This window comes from Heptranchias perlo, chromosome 24 (genome assembly GCF_035084215.1).
Source record: "Heptranchias perlo isolate sHepPer1 chromosome 24, sHepPer1.hap1, whole genome shotgun sequence".
Lineage (NCBI taxonomy): Eukaryota > Metazoa > Chordata > Chondrichthyes > Hexanchiformes > Hexanchidae > Heptranchias > Heptranchias perlo.
This window is the reverse complement of record NC_090348.1, coordinates 43,235,192-43,258,866: the sequence shown is the minus strand read 5'-3', so window position 1 is coordinate 43,258,866 and position 23,675 is coordinate 43,235,192. Positions and strand designations below refer to the sequence as shown.

Here is a 23,675-nt window from a genome sequence, read left to right as displayed (position 1 = left end):
GGTATAGCACTCTGCTCAAACCCTATCTTGTGTACTGTGCCCAGTTCTGGTCTCCAAGACACAGAGAAGACATTCATGCACTGTTGGCAGCAAGAGACGAGCTATGAGGTTGGTCTCTAGTTTTACAGGGGTGCTGGTTGGCTTCTGGTACTGCCCCTAAGTGGGTGCTCTGAATGTGTGATCTGGTACATGTTCTGTCCAACAGCAACTGGCCATTCTTAATGTATGAGCCTCGACAATGAGTGTCTGCAGGCTATTAGCCTGTGGAAGGATTCACAGCTAATCCTGTTTTTGCCCAACGTCCATGAACAGTTTCTGGATAGTGATCATGATTGGCAATCCTAGTTTACATTTTGTCTCCCTCCCCCATGCATGCTGACATCAAATGCAGCACCTCTACTATGGTTCTGGCTGGGACCTTCTGACTTGTATGGCTCATTATCACTCGAGGCAATGTATTTATTTACTATGTCATCAGAGCAGCTTTCAGAGTCTTTGTAAAACATCCACTCCCTCCACCACCGGCGCACCGTGGCTGCAGTGTGTACAATCTACAGGATGCACTGCAGCAACTCACCAAGGCTCCTTCGGCAGCACCTCCCAAACCCACGACCTTCACCACCTAGAAGGACAAGGGCGACTGGCGCATGGGGAACACCCATCACCTCCAAATTCCCAACCAAGCCACACCCCATTCCGACTTGGACATATATTGCTGTTCCTTCATCCTCGTTGGATCAAAATCCTGGAACTCCCTACCCAACAGCACTGTGGGAGTACCTTCACCACGTGAACTGCAGTGGTTCAAGAAGAAAGCCCACCACCACCTTCTCAAGGGCAACGGAATGGGCAATAAATGCCGGCCTTGCCAGCGACGCCCACATCCCGAGAATGAATAAAAGAAATTACTTTCCTGCTTTAATGGATCAGCTTTATGAAATAAAATGATTGGTGCTCTCACTTAATCCCTAACTTTCCTTACTCACACACATATCAAGAGACATTGGTGGACAGGTGACAATACATCTGACATGCAGAAACTTTTTTTTGATGGAGAATATTAACTAAAATAACATTGTCCTGGGAAGAATTCAACTCTCAAAGGGTTACTGTAAGCTTTAATTTATTACATTTCACATTATGTGAAGAGGAAAATTATTTGTATTAATAAAAAAAATCATCTTTCCTTCCTGAATAGCCTAATAAAATGAAATCCAATTTCAAACGACTCAAGATAAGACGACAGCTACACAACTTCCATCAGCTCAGCAAACAGTAATAATGAACAGCGAGGTGACTGCCATCTGTGATAAAGCACTCCTATTAGCCATCCTGTTTTTATATTAATGTTAATTATAACATGCATACAGTAATGGATTATTGAGTTTTTATCTGTGTTGAGAACATTAATGGTAAACATGCCAACAAAATGCCATCTTCCATTTTTGTTTTAAAATTAGATGAAGGTGTTTTTTTTTGGTAAGTTTCAATGCGAGAGATTTCTCGTCAGATGGGTCCATCTGGGACATTGTTGCACCACAGGTACCAGTCTGAGGCCAATGCTTCTAAAGAGTGTCAACAGGGCTAGCATATCCCAGTTACAATGTTTTGCTCACTGGCAAGGGCATATGTCTCGGGTTTCAGCCGAAATTGAAAGGATTAAAAATTAAGCTTAAATAGTTCCAATGAGCTGTCACACTGCAGTCAATGTGAAGCCTGAGCAGTGTCGGCTTTGGCCCGGGGGAGCACTCTTGCCTCTGAACCAGAAGGTTGTGGGTTTAAGCTCCACTCCAGGGACTGGAGCAAGTAATCTAGGGTGACACTTCAGAGCAGTACTGAGGGAGTGCTGCATTATTAGAGGTGCCCTCTTTCGGATGAGACATTAAACCGAGGACCCATCTGCCCTCTCAGGTGGACGTAAAAGATCCCATGGCAGTATGATGTTAATTTTACATTGGTTCATCCGTACTGTAATTAGGGTTTATTGTGTCAACCCAAATCAAGACCAATAAAACCTTTATGAAAGGAGCCAGATACTTACACTGAGCAGTAGGGAGACTGGAGAAGAAACCCTTCAGCCGTGCCGCTAACCATTCCAGGCTCTCGTGCAGGTTTGCCAGGGCCTTTAGGTCACTGACATCTCGCAGGATTTCATTCTGTGGTATAAGCTTGTCTCCCAGGTTGCCAGTCAACACTTCAGACTCCTTAGCATTGGCAGCTCTGTGTATTACAATAATGATTCTTTTTTAAACACAGCAATGAGGGGAAATCAGGAATTCATCAACGATAATCTAATATGATCAATATCAATATTGAAAACATTTAACATTTTCTATGATAGAAAAGGAATACATTGTTAGAATGTCGGCTCTCAACACACCTTCGAACAGGGGACAAGACATAAGAGCAGGACGGTACTAGCCCTGAACTTAGGCGACAGCTACTTTCTCGCGACGGGTGTTTTTGCGACTGGAAGGCTGTTTCCAGTGGGGTTCCGCAAGGCTCAGTACTAGGTCCCTTGCTTTTTGTGGTATGTATTAATGATTTGGACTTGAATGTGGGGGGCTTGATCAAGAAGTTTGAAGATTATACAAAAATTGGCTGTGTGGTTGATAGTGAGGAAGAAAGCTGTAGACTGCAGGAAGATATCAATGGACTGGTCATATGGAAAGAAAAATGGCAAATGGAATTCAATCCGGAGAAGTTTGAGGTATTGCATTTGGGGAGGGCAAACAAGGCAAGGAAATACATAATAAATGGGAGGATACTGAGAGGTGTAGAGGAACAAAGGGACCTTGGAATGCATGTCCACAGATCTCTGAAGGTAGCAGGACAGGTAGATAAGGTGGTTAAAAAGGCATATGGGTGTTTATGCTCCACACGAGCCTCCACCCACCTTACTTCATCTAAACCCATCAACATATCCTTCTATTCCTTTCTCCCCTAAGTAGTTATCTAGCTCCCCCTTAAATGCATCTATGTTATTCGCCTCAACTACTCCTGATAGCGAATTCCACATTCTCACCACTCTTTTAGTAAAGATGTTCAGATTCATTCATTGCCTCTTGCACTGTACCACTGAGAAAATTAGCTTCAATCAGCTACAAGCAACTCATGAATATGAATCAGTTTTGGTGTCAGTGTCACTGAAGATAATCTATGCAAGCACATCCCTCATTCTCGTCCTTCCTTCCAGGGTAATGACCAATTAGGTCAAGCTATAAATGTTTGAAGGGTTAAAAACAGAGACTATCTGTGTATTTAAAGGAATACTCTGTCAGAATCAATGTTATAACTAACCTCTTGAGGGATATGCCAGTATTTTTGCATGAATATATCTATATAAAAAAAGTGAGAATTACTCTACATATCTTATTTGCATAATGTCACCTCCTTTCTCTCTGTAGATCTTTCTCGGTCAATTTGCACAAGACTGAAATTTCCTAATCTTACCCAATTGCATGTGACTTCGATTCGCACCATGTTCACGGTCACAGTTGTCTTTTATGACTTTGACCAGAGCAGTCGGTCTCAGAACCGTGACGGGGCCAGAAGCTGGACTGGAGGGATTTAAACAAGGAGTTTCAGGAGAAATGGGCATGGAGCTGGGAAACAACATCATGCTTGAGGATGTGACAGAGAGAAAGAGAGGTTAGAGATGGGTGATAAAAAAGGAGATTGGTTGAGTGTAGGTTTTTATGAGTGTGGGTCGATGGCAGAAGCTTTGTTGGGGAAAGGGATGGTGCCTGAACAAAGGGGAGAGAATGTTAATAGCGTCAGCTAGCATGGGGTGGGGAGGGGGGATAGGTCAGGAGTGGTAGGTGAGTGATCAAGACTTGGGTGGGGAAGGGGATCAAGGCAGCGGAAGGTGAGTCACACGGAAGAGATGAGTTTGGAGAGCGAGAGGGAGATGAGGAAGAAACTGCAGAGTGATGATCAGATCCGATTCTGGTGGGAAAGTTAAGGGAGCCAATTTGTTTGAACCAATAATCTCCTCTATCCATTTCCATATCCCAAATTAGGAAAGTTTCTGATGATGGGTGCCACATGAAATGTTAACCTGTTCCTTTTCAGATGCTGACTGACACGCCATACATTTCCAGCATTTGCAGTTTTAGTTCAGATTTCCAGCATTCATAGCTTTTCTTTTTTTATCAGCCACGCAGAAATATTAATTTTCAGGACCTTTTGGAGGGAGCAAATATGTACGAGTAACACTGGTGTCCTTTCCATTTCCCTAAAGCAGTCAGTTCAGGATCTTATGGCACAGAACCGCCAATGTGTTTCACTAATTCCTTCTACCAAGACCCCTCATCCTCTTACTCACCTCCCAAAAAAAGCCTGAAGTAAGAATTTCAATTTGCACTTCCAACAAATGAGAGAGTGAAATTATCAGCAACATCACGCTTAAAAAAAAACTGACAGCAGGAAGAAGTCAGAAAATGGTGTCAATTCACTTTTAAAAGGTCAGTGGTTGAAAAATTGTCACCTTTCTCCTCCTGCACATAATACAGCTTTGAAGATTTGTAGAGACAGGTTTACTGGGGCTGCTCTTGAGTCTCAAACTAATGAATTCTGTCAGCTGTTGTTCTACTGCAAGATGCTTATTATTATGAAGAGTAACCTTTTGAAATGGTGAACATATCAGTTGCTTAGAGACCTAAAAGCCAAGAGAAATAACTGGTAAGGACAGCAAGCAGAGTGCTGCTCATCAATTAGTATGTTACTCGCTACCCTGCAGCTCTCAATCATATCAAAGGAAAAATGCTGACAACTTCATAACAATGGGGAGTTGATATACTGCAACACTTGACCAGGGCCACCCCCTGGCCATTTAACCTTTAGCTGCCCACCCCCTTGGCAGCTGTCCCATCCCCTCAGTAAAATAGAACTGCACGTGTCAGTAATTAATCACTTTTACCCTGCGTCTTTCTGGACACTTAAAAGATATTTCTATTTCAGGATTCTGACAGATTGATAAATGGAAGGATGGACCAAGCCAGGGAAGGAGAAATGGAAGTCACTGGTGTAATACGAGTATGTGTTATGTGGCTAGAACTCATCCTGCCCTTTTAACCTTGTAAAATACAACATGTTTAGGGACCATCTATAATTGTCATTGCTTTCTCAAGATTTGCGATGGGAAGGGGGGAGAAGTGTTCATCCTTCATGTGTACTTTTATGACATAGATAGATGTTCTTTTAGCGGGGATACTCACTGTATTCTTGTTTGATGATGGTTATAGATGGCGCCTTAATTCTTGCTTCTGATATTAAATAAAGCTGAGCGATACCACTTGGGATATCAGTCTCTTAAATGACACAGTGGTGACACTGGATATCTGAATAGCTACAATATATACTGACTGCATTTACAATATGCAAGTAGATCTCCCGTGGTGAAGCACGCAGACAAAAGGAAAGGAAAAACATATGAGGACCGTTACTAGAGTTGGCATAAAGGATCCCCTGGGCACAGTGCAGAGAGGAAGATCTCCGTAACAGACCCTACCTGATTTTCTGTCCATTCACTTCAATGGATGGAAAATCAGGCAGGTATAGGCACGTGATCCTTCCTCCCCAGACAATCCTTTATGCCAACTGCAGGAAGAGGAAAATCTGCTCCAAGTTCTTCTGGAATACAGTAGGCCTAAACAGCTGTCTGGGCTCATGCATAATTTGAGTGCCAAGCTTGAGCCAGTCTAGGATTTGACCCGACTTAAAATCTCAATTAGAAATTGAATTTTTAAATGTTTACAGTTACTTCAGCTTATTTATTTAAATTTTCTGATACAATTTTTAAATGGTTAAATTTACAGTTTTTGGTGTGGGACTGTAATGGTTGCTTTCTGTGTTTGTTGTGGAATGTGACTGTTAGAACTAATTACTCCTGGCGAATCATGGCAGATTATACTGTGTGATTACCCCAGGCCAACCAGAAAGCTAGGAGGAACTCTACATCCATTGACACCGACACTAAACTTTTTATTAATAAGGTACTGTTGTACTATTTGTGTTTTTTTTAAAGAAAGGAACAAGCTGTTGATTATCACTCAATAAACAGCTTCATGCAGCAATGGATTAGAATGAAACGTCCACCACTCCAGCCACAATTGGCACAGTAGAGCCAGGACTGAAGAAAGCCACTCTTGTAAACAACATTTCAGTGCAAAATACTTCTAATCTATTTGCCGAAGCTAAATCTCTCTGTTTGCAGAAGAAATTCCATTCGTAATTTTCCCTTTGTAGCACCATTGAGACCTACCACTTTGGGCTTCAAACTTGCCAGACTGCTGCTATTAGTTATGAGCTCTTTCAGTGATCAGTGAAATATGTAGCTTATAAATTGTTGATGCCTCTTGATTAGCATCCAGGATCAAAAGCATGCCTACCACTCCTAACTGTAGGGAGTCACTTGCTGACTAAGCCCCTAACAGATGTCAGGCTGGCATTTTCTCTGGTGAGTTTGGAGTCCAAAATATAATTTTGCCATCAGTGTAGAAGCCATAAAGCACTCCATTTACAGCAGAACCCATTACAAATTGCACTACAATGTGCACTTGTCTATTCCTGTGCAATTCATCTCATATACAAAAACACACATATCACAACAGCCTCTTACAATCATCAATGTTTCAGCTCCAGTATTAACCATCACTGGTACTCTTTTCTTTTTATAAAGATGATGGGTCATTTTTTCTTTTGTCCCACATCACACAACATTCACTGTGAAAAGGGCAGGTGGATGACCTGCTTCCTTCTGCCAATGCTGCTCTAACGTTGGCCATCAGAGGGTGCATGAGAGCAGCTAGAGAGGAATCTCCCTCCAATTTTCCCTCCTTTCCTGTGGTCAAGATTGAGAACTCATGGTGTGCTGGATCTAGCGTCCAAGCTCGCGTCCACCATCTTTTGCACTGTGGCTATAACCTCCTGCATCAATAAACTGCCTCACCATTTTGTACAACTGTTCATTTCTTCAATTTTCATTCTACCCTGTGTACAATAGCACCGCTAACATAAAATACCTTCAGTTTCATAGATATCTCAAGCAACAAGAACTTGCATTTATATAGCGTCTTTAATGTAGGAAATGCCCCAAGGTATTTCACAGAGGAAAAAACAGATGCCTTTTTGGTTTATGAGACCATCTTAAAGCAAAGATTACTGGCTCCCAAACATTTGCTATATTATAGCTTATTTCAAATGTCCAATTACTTAATGTAAAGCCATGCGCTGTTTCTGTCAGTTTGATTAGAGCCTCAAGATACCCAGCATTTGGCTCCCAAGATCCTGTTTCACAAAACAGAGTGTCCTCCTTGTGGCAATACAGACATTTCACCTATTTCATCACATTAGTAAGGATTTAACTTAACCCTTACATTACAGAAAATGGAGGGAAATTCCAATCTCCCTGGCTGGCCATTTTTTTTTTAAATTAAAAGTTTTTGTTTCACATACTGTGACGCAGAAACTGTATTATAGTGATAAAAACACTTAAATATCAGGGAGTAGCCAGAGAATCCTTATCGGTATAATCAAACTACTTTGATCAGTAGTTTCTTTGAAACTGGTCAGCATTATGCTTAAGCAGGGAGCCCTCAACTATCTTGTGTCTTGACTTATTATCGGATCTCTCCAGACACACTCAGCTTGTTCCAGCTAGTCAGGAAACCAAAGACTTGACCTCTGACCCTCCCTCAGCTCTCCATGTCTGTGGATTGGCCAGTCAAGGCGCCAGTCAACCTTCCTACTGCTCACCTAAGTGTAGAATGCTGGGCTCACATGAATGAAGCCATTCCGAAATTTTCCACCCATCCCTCTTTGGGATGCGTTAATGAACCCCGGTCTCAAACTGATGTGGTATGAGAAATACCATCCTGGATCGACACTTTGGCTACAATTCGCATTCCTAGAAACTGTGTGCTCTGAGAATTTAATCCCTTGTTAAATTTAAGTTAAAAGCAATATTTTAATATAAAATTACCTGAAATTCCTCCTAGATTAGGATCAAAATCTCAAAACACGCCTATGCATTTTGGTTGGGCAAACCAGGAAGTGGCTCGAGTTACCCCTAATCGTGGTTGAAGGCACAGTGCCATTGGCATCAAAGGTGGCAGCAGGAAAGTAAGACAGTTTCCACCAAGAATACATTTTTGAACAATTTCAAGTTTTTGTTTCAGAATATAAACTTTTCTTTCTTTACTTGATGACAGCTGGACATTTCTTAAGACATTAAACTCCCTTTCTTGCCATTTTTAACATCAACTTAAGGATCCGGTCCTTGGCTCAAGGTAGGAGGAGGATGCAGGAATCTAGGTTCAAATGTAAAATCTCAAGCTTACCTTGTGACGTCTTCCTCGTCTTCTCGCTTAGGTCTCATCTGTTTGGGCTGAGCCATGTTCGTCCAGTTTGGAAGGGATGTCAGCAGTCGGCTGATGTCCTCGTCCTTCGCCCATGATGCACTAATGATGAGCTTCTCTTCTGACTGAACTATGCTCCTGTGTTGACAAGAGGAATCTAATTAAACAGAGATCATCTCCTGCAAGTGCACTTCAGGTAGCTCTGAATGCATAGTTATATTAACTGGATCTTTTCTCAATTTATTGAAGACTAGGGTTCAATGCAGATATTTTCCCTGGGGATGGACAGATTATCCAAAACTCCTGTTAAAGAAATAAGGGTTAAGTAAAGATGGATTGGTAAAACAGTACACATATGGATTAACATTTTAAAAATTGTTTATATGGTAACATGGAAATTCATTTTTAAAAATGGGGTTAGAAGCCATTCTTTCAAATGAGACGTTAAACCAAAGCACAGTCTGCCTGCTCAGGTGAATGTAAAATATTCCATGGCGGTATTCGAAGGGGAGCCGGCCAGTTTGCACAGTGTCCTGGCCAATGTTGCTCCCTCAACCAACACCACCAAAAACTGATGAGCGGGTCATCTCTCTCATTTGCTGCTTGTGGGACCTAGCTTTTAGCTGCTCCATTTGCTTACACAACAGCAGCTGCACTTCAAAAGTAGCGCATTGGTTGCAAAGCACTTTGGGGTCTTTGCAGCACTTTGGGGTACTTTGTAACCAAGGCATTAAGTTCTTTCCTTCTAATGGGAAATGGGACACTATTTTGGCATCAATTACCAGGAATGAGTATTTGAAGTTTGCCTCAGATTCAGTATGAATGGTAGAGTTGGAAGAGAAGCTGTGACTGTTAGATATTTGTAATAAAAAACAAAAAAGGCTGAAAATATTGATTAGAACTATCCTGAAATGTTAACCTATCCGTCCTTTTCCAAAGTTGCATATCCTGCTCTGTACTTCCCCAATTTTCTCTTTTTATTACAATATGGATAATATTGGCCTGCATTTTAATCTGAAGTTTTTTTTACACACATTAAAAGTCTTGCGCTGTAACTGCAGGCCTCCATGCATGAGGTGGCGCTGGTAAGCCTCCCCCTCTACCTTCTCCCACATCTTCAACATTTCAAAAGAGCTAAAAATGGCCACAACTTCTTGGAATTCTAGCCTCTGGCTCGCTTTTCCCCACTCCCCGTAAGGCAGGCAAACTCGGTGCCTCGCTCCTTTAGGCCCGTGGCTCCCAATGTGGGTTCGCTGTCTCCGTTCTCCTCTGGTTAATTTTTGCTGTAGCTTGCCTCTGACTCTGGCTCAGGCTCAGTTATGGGCCTGTGCCACTTGACTCCTGCTCCGAGGCAATCATCGCTCGTCCACATCCAATCCTGAACAATCCTGTGTATTATGGTGTGTCCTGCGGCCTCCCATACAAATTATCTGAAATGTTGTGGTTTTTACTGCAGACTGTCGCTGTCTCCAGCTGCCATTGCGGCCTCTGCCTCCCACTGCAATTCACATCTTCATTCCTGGTGAGAGGCAGAAGCAAGTTTATCAACTGCAGGTACCGATTCCCTTAAAAGCTTGCCCAGGACTTTGGGAAAGTCTCTGTTATTGAATTACAGAGCCTTTAAGTAACCGCAGCTTTCCCAAACCTGAGGCGGGTAGGGGATTCCCAAACTCTCACTGCTGCTCCCTTTTCTTACAAGTGCTCATACCTTCACCACCCCTCATGACCCAAACCAGCACTCGCACCCTGGTCTTCCCACACTTTGCACTTTCCCTTTCCTACTGCTTCTCACCCTGACCTCCCTGCCCTTCACCTCTGGCCTCCTCCCACCTCCCCAACCCACTCACTCATACCATCTCACCTCTTGTCCTTTCCATATTCCTCCTACCATTCACTCCCTATCTGGCTGGCACCTTGAATGGAAAATGGTCTGGGTCCCTCCTCCCACCTGCAACCCAACACCAGTCACCAGATCCCCTGTCGAAGAGCAGGGGAATGCTCCCTGATGTCCTGGGCCAATATTTATTCCTCAACCAACATCACTAAAACAGATTATCTGGTCATGATCACATTGCTGTTTGTGGGACCTTGCCGTGCACAAATTGGCTGCCAAGTTTCCTACATTACAACAGTGACTACAATTCAGAAGTACCTAATTGGCTGTAAAGCGCTTTGGGACGTCCTGAGGTTGTGAAAGGCGCTATATAAAATGCATGTTCTTTCTTTTCTTTTTTCTGTATCCAGTGCCCCGCAACCACCAGCAGAATATGCTGCTTTCCCACTGTGCCACACACCAACTCCCATCCCAAAGATACACCCATCACTTTCCACACAAAAGAAAGAACAGAGAGAGAGAAGCAGAAGGGCAGAGAGAAATACAGAAAACAAGGAGGAAGAGAGAAGTAAAACAGGAGAGAAAACCAGTGGAGAAAAGAAAGGTGGATGCAGCAACTTACAGATGACGGAGGCAGGTGAGCGAGAGAATGTGTCTTCTGACTTACTGTAAGCAACGCCACAGGTGGTCCACTACCATAATAATAAAAGTTCTGCGTGTATTGCTCACACTCCCTATGGGCACCACATTTACTGCTTGTCAGCTTCAGCATGTCCTCTGACTCAACATGAATGACAACACAAGAGATCTGCTTTTACGTGTAAAAGTAGTTCAAATGACCATTATTCACGTGTGAGCCTTGACAGTAAGCAGCTATTTGCCCCCAGGGGGACTTCACAGCTGAGCCTGATTTTGTCTTCATCTGAAGTGCATACACGTGTAGTTCCAACAGGGATGCCGGGACAACGATCATTAATGGTTATCCTAGCCAATACTTTCCTTCCCTATCCCAAGAGCACGGAGGGCAATTGTGGCTCCGCTCCTGCCACCTAGCTACGAAATGGCTCAATTCCACGCTGGGCAATGCATTTATCCATATGCGGGCATGTATTTTTTCTAATTTAATGTTGATTTTGGCACAGATCATATCAATGGTTGCAATATGTAAGGATTGGGAGTCAAAGATTCTGAACCCTGATGTACCCTAGTGTCTTTCCTCAAAACATAAACAGGATTGTGCATTTAAACTGATTATTTTAATATACCAGCGATCTTCTAGCAAATAGCCTCCTCCTATTGCAACTGTTATAAGTTGCATTACATGGTGTTACATCAATTCATATTTCACAATTACTCCCCCCTTAACACATTTTCACTAAGGTAGGAGAATGGAAAATTAGCCCTTTCTTTTGTTCTTCTTTCAGTCACTCCGTTTGACACGTTTGCTGTTTTTAAGAAGCTGTAGGGCCCTGAAGCCCTTTTCACTTTATTTTCTTTTGTTCTAATGTGTTTTCCTGCTCTGCTTCATTTGGCACACTGTCTGAGCTGTTAGGAGCGGTGACAAGTTATCCCGCGTGCTTGAGGGGGAGCTGTCTCCACACCAGATCGCAATCAGCAAGCTCTGAAACACTTCACCACCTTCAGAACCAGACAATTCCAGGGAAACTCCAGGTGTCAGTGGCTTTTGAGAAAAATCCATACTTGTTTTTGGAGATGGCACACATCGACAGTTCTCAGTGCCCCAGCTTTCAAAAGAAAAATGCTGAGTCTCTTATTAATGCCACATACTGCATTTCATTGAATCTTACAGCACAGGAGGCGGCCATTCGGCCCATCATGCCTGTGCCGGCTCTTTGAAAGAGCTATCCAGTTAGCCCCATTCGCCAGCTCTTTCCCCGTAGCACTGCAAATTTTTCCTTTTCAAGTATATATCCAGTTCCCTTTTGAAAGTTACTATTGAATCTGTTTCCAACACCCTTTCAGGCAGTGCATTCCAGATCATTACAACTCGCTGCATAAAAATATTTCTCCTCATCTTCCCCTGGTTCTTTTGCCAATTATCTTAAGTCCCCTTGTTACCGACCCTATCAAAACCCCTCATAATTTTGAACACCTCCATTAAATCTCCCCTCAACCTTCCCTACTCTAAGGAGAATAAACCCAGCTTCTCCAGCCTTTCCACATAACTGAAGTCCCTCATCCCTGGAACCATTCTAGTAAATCTCCTCTGCGCCCTCTCCAAGGCCTTGACATCATTCCTAAAGTGTGGTGCCCAGAATTGGATACAATACTCCAGCTGAGGCCTAATCAGTGATTTCAGGAAGATTTAGCATAATATCTTTGCTTTTGTACTCTATGCCTCTATTTATAAAGCCAAGGATTCCGTATGCTTTTTTAATAGCCTTATCAACTTGTCCTGCCACCTCCAAAGGTTTGTGCATGTAAACCTCCGTTTGATGAAAATCGAATGAAGACTTTTATCGCAGAATATAAGTTTGGCACCGGGGCACCCCGATGTGTTGAATTTTGAAGTAGTTGAACATTCAGCCATACCCATAAATGGGTATGGCTGAATGTTCAAATGGTGAGTCCCAGGTCTCAGTCCTGCTGCTGTAGGGAGATGCTGCGCAAGAGTCAGTTGCTTCCTCAGTGGGAAAATCCTGAAATGGAAGAGTCACCATGGGTTGCCTTTGGCTCCTTTAGTGGCTGGTTGCACAGCGGAAATGGCAGAAGCCTGTCAGCACAAATCCTCGCTTTTGATTCATATGTTCCCTAACTCTTCAGCTCTGATTTGCTGCTATTTCACTTTAAGCCAATCAACAGAGTGTGATGGTAAAAGTGTGATGTTGTTGCAGGAAGTAAGCACGACAAACAGGAATTGTGCGTTAATTGCAAGACTTTTGATATTTTATACAGCTAGAGCTGCAACCATAGGCCCCCGTTCCCACTCCCTACCTGTTCCACCCCAGGCTTCAGCTTCATGCTTCCTTGGAACCCGGGCTCTGGCTGTGCAAATGGAACAAGATGGCAAACACTTCACCTCCACCCCCGTCATCTCTACCCACTCCCAAACTCAGAGAAAAGGTAATTTCTATGGCCAGGTTTGGAGTTCAATTTTGACTCCAGGTCTCTTATGGCACAAAACAGACAGATACAGGGAAAAAAAAAGACATACAGAGAGAATGGGAGGGAAAGTGTGTCAGAGGCATACAGAGTACCAGACATTCAGAAAGACAAACATACAGCAGGAAAGAAAGATAAAAACTGTGTGAAAGACACAACGAAGAGAGGAGAGACTTACACAAAAGTAGAGTGAGCAAGTTGGATAAACAGAGGTAGAAAGACAATAAAAGTGTGTGGGAAATGCAGAGACTGGGACAGAAATAGTCGAGGACAAAGATATAGAGGGGAAAACAGAAAGAATTAGAGAATGGGAAACAAATAAATAAACAGTAAAAGAAAGAGGAGAAGCAATTGCTTTTCCAATATTTGTCTGTGAGGAACCCCATGGGAGAACTACCTTATACAGTATGTACACCATATGTCTCTTGGCTCAAAAGTCCTGTTGTTTCTCTGACTTACCGTGAGCAACGTTATGGGAGATCAGTTAATTTTATTTTAAAAAAGCATACGTGCTTCGAGATAAAAGATCATGAAAATTAGCCATAACCTGTGTGGGAGCAGAAATGTTTTTATATCTGTTCCCACAGGGTACTGCAGCAGCATCAACCTGGCAGGGTCGTTCCAAATATGAATTTTTAGCAGTTTGTTGTTAGAATTCTGTGCATTTCCCTCATGGCTCAGCGAATTTGTCCAGTGAGTCGTCCAGCAATATCGAACAAGACAATTGCAGGTACAATTTCTGGCCTTTGGACCACCCCAAGGGCTGGTGGCAGGGGCACTACAATAGCCCTGGTTAGAAAGGGGAAACTCATCCAGGGTTCCTGTTCCTGAACACTATCTATTCATCCCTACTGCAAAGTGTGCATGTGGACATCAATTCAAAACAGGGTCAGGCTCCACTGTGAGTCCCACTATGGTCGAATAGCCTGCTGAAACCCATTGGCGAGGCTCACACACAATCAATGACTATTTGTGCAAGATATCATAAGGTGCCCGCTGACAGTCAAATTGTACCCAGCCAAGAATCAATGCCCGGAGGGAAGGATATTGTCAGCAAAATAAACTTGAAAATACTAATTAGATCATCTTTGTCTATATTTAAACTCATTAATTTCAATATTGCTCCCAACCACATAATCAATGAGATACTGAAGTTGGGTGCCCTCCACCCCAACAGAGATCTTCCCTTTTGTTCTTTCCTCCCCTCCCTCGTCCCTTCCTTTTCCTGGCTCTGTACTTGCTCAAAAATTTTAATTCTTTCAACATCTTCCAGTTCTGACGAAAGGTCTTCGACCTGAAACATTAACTCTGTTTCTTTCTCCACAGATGCTGCCCGACTTGCTGAGCTTCTCCAGCATTTTCTGTTTTTATTTCAGATTTCCAGCATCCGCAGTATTTTGCTTTTGAGATACTGAAGCTGAATTGTTTTCTATTCCAACTGATTGCCTGTATGACTACTCAGCTGCTACCGTAGGAACGTAGGGGATATCAGGTCTTGTAGTCAGAGTCAGAATATGGAAAGTGACTATCGAAAAAGTTTAAACTTAACGAAATGTGACGCAGGAGTAATAATGCACCCAACCCTGAAACAAGGCTCCAACATTTAGGGGAGGTGACAGTCCCAACACAACCATCACTCACTGTTGTAGGCATGAAAAATTGAGGTGCTGGGGCAGAGAATTAGGACCACTGACTGAATGGAACTGGTGTTGCATAGTACTGGACTGCGGATGTGGGCTGGGGCAGGGGGCGGGGGGGGGGGGGGGGGGCGGCGAGGTGGGGGGAAGGAAGGGAGGAAGGAGAGAAAGAGGGTTGAGTAGGAGTGCTAACACTTCTCCTGACATTGAAACAGTCTTGTATAGCACTGGAATTTGGTACAGCCAGAATATCAATGCCTTTTTGGCAGAGATTGATTCTGTGTAATATTTGGAGATGTTGTGATAAACTACTGAAGAATTTTAAACAGAGTGATAAGCTACTGAAGTTGTTTCTAACATTAACTTACCAGCTCGCCCGAGGCTTTGTTGGCAAGTTAAAATTTGTCTCATGAGATGTCTAAAACTACTCCCTGTAGTGTACTGTTGAAATAAAATTTTACTGCAAGTACTGGATAAGGCTTCTGGCACTGACACAGCACTGTGCACCATTTAATGTTACATAAGTAAAGGATGTGAATGCCCAGATTTGCAGGGTGGCTACTGGAATACCAATTAGTACCTTCAAGTCTCAATGTCCCCGTCTTTCCTCAATTCTTTCCCATTACATGAATTTTGCTTCCAGTCTCAAAAACTTGATCCCACACCACACAACCTCCCATAGTTCACCCCCTACCTCTGGATCTCATGTCCAGTCTCCTGCTTCCCCGGTATGCTCTCTCCCTCAATTCCCTGTCCATATTCAACTGCCTGCATGCCATGCCCTACATCCTCCCCTAATTCTTCCTCCATCTCTGGATCTCCAGTCCCACACTCCATATTATCCCCATACACTCTTTCTCCTGAATCTCCTGCAGTCTCAAAGTTTTCATTCCATCACCTCCCCGCCCGAGAACTCTCTCCCCATTTCCACAACTCAATATCCCTAATTTTACATTCCGCAGCTCCAACTTTGTCTAGTCTCAATGCCTCTCCTGTCACACATTGCAACTTCACATACACTCCCCAGCTCCAGATCACCTGGCTGGTCTCAACGTTCTAACTCCAAACTTCCGATCTACAAGGAAGGGAAGCTCAAATTAAAATGGACGTTGGCACGTAAGTGAACATTGATAAATAGCAATTTTTGCAAGGCTCCCTGGAATATTCCTTCAAATAAATCATGCTTTATGAAGCAGCTGAAGAACTGGATCCCATTGCTGGAAAATGGGTAAACATTTCAGTAATTCTTTCCGTCAGAAAACGTCTTGGGGCATTTTTTGGCATTATGCTGCCTCAATTTATTTTCTATTGTGGCCTATTAATACACATTGATATACACAGTAGATAGAGATAGTCAGCTCTTTATGACATTGCAGGGACCCTCACATTCATGAAATACTGAATCCACTTTCCCCCCAATGATGTCATGACTTCTAATTCAATTTAAGAGAATAAATTATATGAATTATTAAAAAAAACCTACATCCCTCTTCTCCTCCCCCCCTTGTGCTCAGAAGCCCACGGACGGAACCATCTGCTCAGCTATTTACCCGTGGTCTCCAGGGGGATAAAACTAACTGCGGCACCTGATCAGGTGACTTAACATCAGTGGGAAAGAGCCCCAGACTGAAGCAGTTCAGTGCTTTTTATTCATGTAACACCTGCCACTGGTGGAGCGTGATTTCATATGATTTCCTCGTTTATTCAGTCAGCCGGAAGATCTGCTGACAGTCCCGGGACGCGGGTCCTGGCGTGTAGACTGCTTTGGCAGCCAGGCTGAGAATGAAGGGAACTCAGATGTCTACACTGAGCCTTCCTGACAGCTACATACAGGAGAACACACAGAGCCGAAAAGAGGGTAGAAATCAAATCCCTTTCAGTCAACACTGCCAGATCAGAGGTTTTTTAAAACATAAAATGCCCTGGGCTCTGTATTTAGGATATTTTGGAACAAAGTGTCAGCTTAGCTCTTTAATTACAGACATTCTTTGTCGGGTCCTTTGTCAGTTGCTGCATAAATAAAATATAAGGAGTTTATAAAAATACGCACAGTGCTGGTATTGTGCAAAGTTGTAAATAAAATAACCTTTCAACATAATAGAAACATCAGGGGTCTTTTATCTAAATCCTCCCTATCTTGAATTTTTTCCTGCTGAATTTTCTCCCCATCTCTCCTGAAGGTGATGACTAATGATGGGGCAACGAGCAATGGGTGGTGGCAGCCCTCACTACCTCACCCATGTGGCCGTTTGTAACGTGCAAGTAGAGACAGGAAAGCTGCCAGGCTATTCAACTTTAGGGAGTAGCACAGCCCTCTTTCTGTTGCTCTCTCATGGCTCAAATGAAGCCAATCAGTACTTTGTAGTGATTCTACTGCTAGGCCACTTCAGAGGGCATTAAGAGTCAATCAGTAGTGCGGGACTGGGGTTACATGTGGGTCAGACTGGGTAGGAGTGGCAGGCTCCCTTTCCTGAAAGGGATTAGTGAGCCACTAACTACCAAATTTTATAACTTGCCATGGTTGGATTTGAACTAGTGATTTCTGGGTTACTAATCCAGTACCATAACCACGAAGCTACCATAACCATTGATCCATTCAGTCCTGATACGTACCAGGTTCAATTCCCAGTCTGTGCCGAGTTCGCTGATTTAAGCCAGGGCAGCGATAGGAACACCACAATTCGCTTCAGCACCCTGGATTAGAGGGGGAAATGTTCAAACAGGGTTGCCACTCCTGATCACTGTCCAGCGAACTCTGCTGGAAGTGTGCATGTGAGCTTTGGGGAGGGTAGGATGAAGCTCAGCTGTGACACTCTGTTCCCCACAACAGCCTGCTGATATTTACTGCCAATGGCTACACATGAATAATGGCCATTTAGCAGAGGTATTGGAGAGTGACCGGTGCCTCAGCAAATGAGTCAATGAATGAGGAAAGGAGGGGAAGGAAGAGATATGATGGACAAAAACGGCAAAAAAAAGGATAAAAAGAAACAACTCCAATATAAGAACATTTTTTTTTCCAGTCTCGAAAGATCTACCTGACATATGTGCACAATATTTCAAACTGCTGGATGATTCCACACGACTTACTTTGATGGGAGAAAATATCAGCTTTTCAGAGTCTCAGAGTGGCTAAGTAAAGAAATTAAGGATAGTATCTGACTAAAAACAAGGACATATATGGCAGCCAAACTTAGTGGGAGGATAGAAGATTGGGAAGTCTTCAAAAGACAGCAAAAAGTAACTAAAGGATTGATTAAGAAAGGGAAGATAGATTATGAAAATAAATTAGCAAAAAATATAAAAACAGATAGCAAGAGATTCTATAGTTAGATAAAAAGAAAAAGGGTGGCTAAGGCAAACGTAGGTCCCTTAGAGGATGAGACCGGGAAATTAATGGTGGGAAACATGGAGATGGCAAAAATGCTGAACAAATATTTTGTTTCAGTCTCTACGGTAGAGGACACTAAGAATATCCCAACACTGGACAAACAGGGGGCTCGAGGGGGGGAGGAGCTAAATACGATTAAAATCACTAAGGAATTGGTACTCAGTAAATTAATGGGACTCAAGGCGGATAAATCCCCTGGACCTGATGGCCTACATCCGAGGGCCTTGAGGGAAGTGGCAGTGGGGATTGTGGATGCTTTGGTAATAATTTTCCAAAATTCTCTGGACTCGGCAAAGGTCCCGACAGATTGGAAAACTGCTAATGTAACACCCTTATTTAAAAAGGGTAGTAGGCAGAAGGCTGGAAATTATAGACCAGTTAGCCTAACATCTGTGGTGGGTCAAAGTTTGGAGTCTATTATTAAGGAGACAGTAGCGGAACATTTGGATAAACATAATTTAATAGGACAAAGTCAGCATGGCTTTACGAAGGGGAAGTCATGTCTGACAAATTTGCTTGAGTTCTTTGAGGACATAACGTGCAGGGTGGATAAAGGGGAACCAGTGGACGTAGTGTATTTAGACTTCCAGAAGACATTCGACAAGGTGCCACATAAAAGATTATTGCTCAAGATAAAGAATCACTGGATTGGGGGTAATATTCTGGCATGGGTGGAGGATTGGTTATCTAACAAGAAGCAGAGAGTTGGGATAAATGGTTCATTCTCGGACTGGCAACCTGTAGCCAGTGGTGTTCCGCAGGGGTCGTTGCTGGGTCCCCAACTCTTTACAATCTATATTAACGATTTGGAGGAGGGGACCGAGAGTAACATATCAAAGTTTGCAGATGATACAAAGATGGGAGGGAAAGTAGAGAGTGAGGAGGACATCAAAAAACCTACAAGGGGATATAGACAGGCTGGGTGAGTGGGCAGAGATTTGGCAGATACAATACAATATTGGAAAATGTGAGGTTATGCACTTTGGCAGGAAAAATCAGAGAGCAAGTTATTATCTTAATGGCAAGAGACTGGAAAGTACTGCAGTACAAAGGGATCTGGGGGTCCTAGTGCAAGAAAATCAAAAAGTTAGTATGCAGGTGCAGCAGGTGATCAAGAAGGCCAACGGAATGTTGGCTTTTATTGCTCGGGGGATAGAATATAAAAACAGGGAGGTATTGCTGCAGTTATATAAGGTATTGGTGAGACTGCACCTGGAATACTGCATACAGTTTTGGTGTCCATACTTAAGAAAAGACATACTTGCTCTCGAGGCAGTACAAAGAAGGTTCACTCGGTTAATCCCGGGGATGAGGGGGCGGACATATGAGGAGAGGTTGAGTAGATTGGGACTCTACTCATTGGAGTTCAGAAGAATGAGAGGCGATCTTATTGAAACATATAAGATTGTGAAGGGGCTTGATCGGGTGGATGCGGTGAGGATGTTCCCAAGGATGGGTGAAACTAGAACTCGGGGGCATAATCTTAGAATAAGGGGCTGCTCCTTCAAAACTGAGATGAGGGGAAACTTCTTCACTCAGAGGGTGGTGGGTCTGTGGAATTTGCTGCCCCAGGAAGCTGTGGAAGCTACATCATTGAATAAATTTAAAACAGAAATAAACAGTTTCCTAGAAGTAAAGGGAATTAGGGATTACGGGGAGCCGGCAGGAAATTGGACATGAATTTAGATTTGAGGTTGGGATCAGATCAGCCATGATCTTATTAAATGGCGGAGCAGGCTCGAAGGGCCGATTGGCCTACTCCTGCTCCTATTTCTTATGTATGTTCTTATGTTCTCTTTGATATCTGGATATCTTTATCCTAACATTCACAGCTATAAGCTGATAACATTATGGCCCCGGTTTGCATCAACCTTTTCTAGCTGGTTTCCAGTCGACTTTTGCTAGTCAAGATCCAAGACTGCAAAATGATGCTAAAGAGCTTGGGTAAGCACTGCTCCCATTTTGTCCAGTAAACTTCAAGCATAATTCAAGCCTGGGCAGCAAAACACAAGCTAGAACAGTTGTGACGCTCCCAAAAATACAAGACTTGGATCTTTTTTTTTAAATTGAGAAAACTAGGTCAAGGCAGGACATTATCCAAAATTGAAAAGAGTGGAACAGAATAGATAAATCAAAAGACAGTGGTTAGGTGATGCCAAGTTTAGGTTTTAAAGGTGTGCAGATTATAAGAGGTTAGGAGCTCCACAGTTTGGAGTTACAGTAGGAGATAGTGAGTACTGAGTTCAACAGTGAGTTCCATTCAGCATCTCACTACAAATGGCAAAATCCTTGGTACCAATGTATTATAGCGAGTATTAGACCAGGTATGGGAGCATCATCGCGGTTATGTTACTAGACTAGTAGTCCAGAGGCCTAATAATCCAGAGTCATGAGTTCAAATCCCACCATGGTAGCTGGGGAATTTAAATTCAATTAATTAAATAAAATCTGGAATAAAAAAAAACTAGTACCAGTAATGGTGGCCAAGAAACCCATCTAGTTCACGAATGTCCTTTGGGAAAGGAAACCTGCCGTCCTTACCTGGTCTGGCCTATATGTGACTCCAGACGCACAGCAATGTGGATGATTCTTAATCGCCCTCTGAAATGGCCGAGCAAGCCATTCAATTGTACAATCTTGCTACAGAAAGTCACAAGAATAAAACCAGACGGACCACTAGGCACCGGGCACGACAAAGGCAAACCAAGCCCCGTCGACCCTGCAAATTCCTCCTCACTAACATCTAGGGATGTGTGCCAAAATTGGGAGAGCTGTCCCACAGTCCAATCATGCAACAGCCTGACATAGCCATACTCACAGAATCATACCTTTCAGCCACTCTCCCAGACTCTTCCTTCACCATCCCTGGGTATGTCCTGACCAACCAGCAGAACAGACCCACCAGAAGTGGTGGTACAGTGATATACAGTCAGGCGGGAGCACCCTGGGAGTCCTCAACAATGACTCTGTACCCCAAGAAATCTCATGGCATCAGGTCACACATGGGCAAGGAATCGTCCTGCTGATTCCCACCTATTGCCCTCCCTCAGCTGATGGATTCAGTCCTCCTCCATGTTGAGCACCACTTGGAGGAAGCAATGAGGGTAGCAAGGGTACAGAATGTACTCTGGGTGGGGGACTTCAATGTCCATCACCAATAGTGGCTCGGTAGCACCACTACTGACCGAGCTGGCCGAGACGTGAAGGACATAGCTGGTAGATTGGGCCTGCGGCAGGTGGTGAGTGAACCAACACGAGGGAAAAACCTACTTGACCTTGTCCTCACTAATCTACCTGTCGCAAATGCATCTGTCCATGACAGTATTGGTAGGAGTGACCACCGCACAGTCCTCGTGGAGACAAAGTCCCGTCTTTGCACTGAGGACACCATCCAACGTGTTGTGTGGCACTACCACCGTGCTAAATGGGATACATTCAGAATAGATGTAGCAGCTCAAAACTATGCATCCATGAGGCGCTATGGGCCATCAGCAGCAGAATTGTATTCTAGCACAATCTGTAACCTCATGGCCTGGCATAGTCCTCACCCTACCATTACCAACAAGCCAAGGGATCAACCCTGGTTCAATGAGCAGTGTAGAAGAGCATGCCAAGAGCAGCACCAGGCGTACCTAAAAATGAGGTGCCAACCTGGTGAAGCTACAACTCAGGACTACATGCATGCTAAACAGCGGAAGCAACATGCTATAGACAGAGCTAAGCGATTCCACAACCAACGGATCAGATCAAAGCTCTGCAGTCCTGCCACATCCAGTCGTGAATGGTGGTGGACAATTAAACAGCTAACGGGAGGAGAAGGCTCTGCAAACATCCCCATCCTCAATGATGGCGGAGTCCAGCACGTGAGTGCAAAAGACAAGGCTGAAGCGTTTACAACCATCTTCAGCCAGAAGTGCCGAGTGGATGATCCATCTCGGCCTCCTCCCGATATCCCCACCATCACGGAAGCCAGTCTTCAGCCAATTCGATTCACTCCATGTGATATCAAGAAATGGCTGAATGCACTGGATACAGCAAAGGCTATGGGCCCCGACAACATCCCGGCCATAGCGCTGAAGCCTTGTGCTCCAGAACTAGCTGCGCCTCTAGCCAAGCTGTTCCAGTACAGCTGCAATACTGGCCTCTACCCGACAATGTGGAAAATTGCCCAGGCATGTCCTGACCACAAAAAGCAGGACAAATCCAATCCAGCCAATTACCGCCCCATCGGTCTACTCTCAATCATCAGCAAAGTGATGGAAGGTGTCGTCGACAGTGCTATCAAGCAGCACTGACTCACCAATAACCTGCTCACTGATGCTCAGTTTGGGTTCCGCCAGGACCACTCGGCTCCAGACCTCATTACAGCCTCGGTCCAAACATGGACAAGAGAGCTGAATTCCAGAGGTGAGGTGAGAGTCACTGCCCTTGACATCAAGGCAGCATTCGACCGAGTGTGGCACCAAGGAGCCCTAGTAAAACTGAAGTAAATGGGAATCAGGGGGAAAACTCTCCAGTGGCTGGAGTCATACCTAGCACAAAGGAAGATGGTAGTGGTTGTTGGAGGCCAATCATCTCAGCCCCAGGAGTTCCACAGGGCAGTGTCCTAGGCCCAACCATCTTCAACTGCTTCATCAATGGCCTTCCCTCCATCATAAGGTCAGAAATGGGGATGTTCGTTGATGATTGCACAGTGTTCAGTTCCATTCGCAACCCCTCAGATAATGAAGCAGTCCGTGCCCGCATGCAGCAAGGCCTGGACAACATCCAGGCTTGGGCTGATAAGTGGCAAGTAACATTCACGCCAGACAAGTGCCAGGCAATGACCATCTCCAACAAGAGAGAGTCTAGCCACCTCCCTTTGACATTCAATGGCATTACCATCGCCGAATCCCCCACCATCAACGTCCTGGGGGCCACCGTTGACCAGAAACTTAACTGGACCAGCCACATAAATACAGTGGCTACAAGATCAGGTCAGAGGCTGGGTATTCTGCAGCGAGTGACTCACCAACTGACTCCCCAAAGCCTTTCCACCATCTACAAGGCATAAGTCAGGACTGTGATGGAATACTCTCCACTTGCCTGGATAAGTGCAGCTCCAACAACACTCAAGAAGCTTGACACCATCCAGGGCAAAGCAGCCCACTTGACAGGCACCCCATCCACCACCCTAAACTTTCATTCCCTTCAACACTGGTGCACCGTGGCTGCAGTGTGTACCATCTGCAGGATGCACTGCAGCACCTCCCAAACCCGCGACATCTACTACCTAGAAGGTCAAGGGCAGCAGGCACATGGGAACAACACCACCTGCACATTCCCCTCCA

General features: G+C 44.1%; 1 protein-coding gene across 1 annotated transcript in view; it reads right to left on the bottom strand.

The window, feature by feature from the left end:
* Window positions 1–23,675, bottom strand: part of exoc4 (exocyst complex component 4) — a 394,720-nt gene that overhangs the window by 37,951 nt on the left and 333,094 nt on the right. The window contains 2 exon segments of the mRNA XM_068005175.1: window positions 2,042–2,220; window positions 8,343–8,498. Of these exon segments, the coding sequence (XP_067861276.1) occupies window positions 2,042–2,220; window positions 8,343–8,498 (335 nt within the window).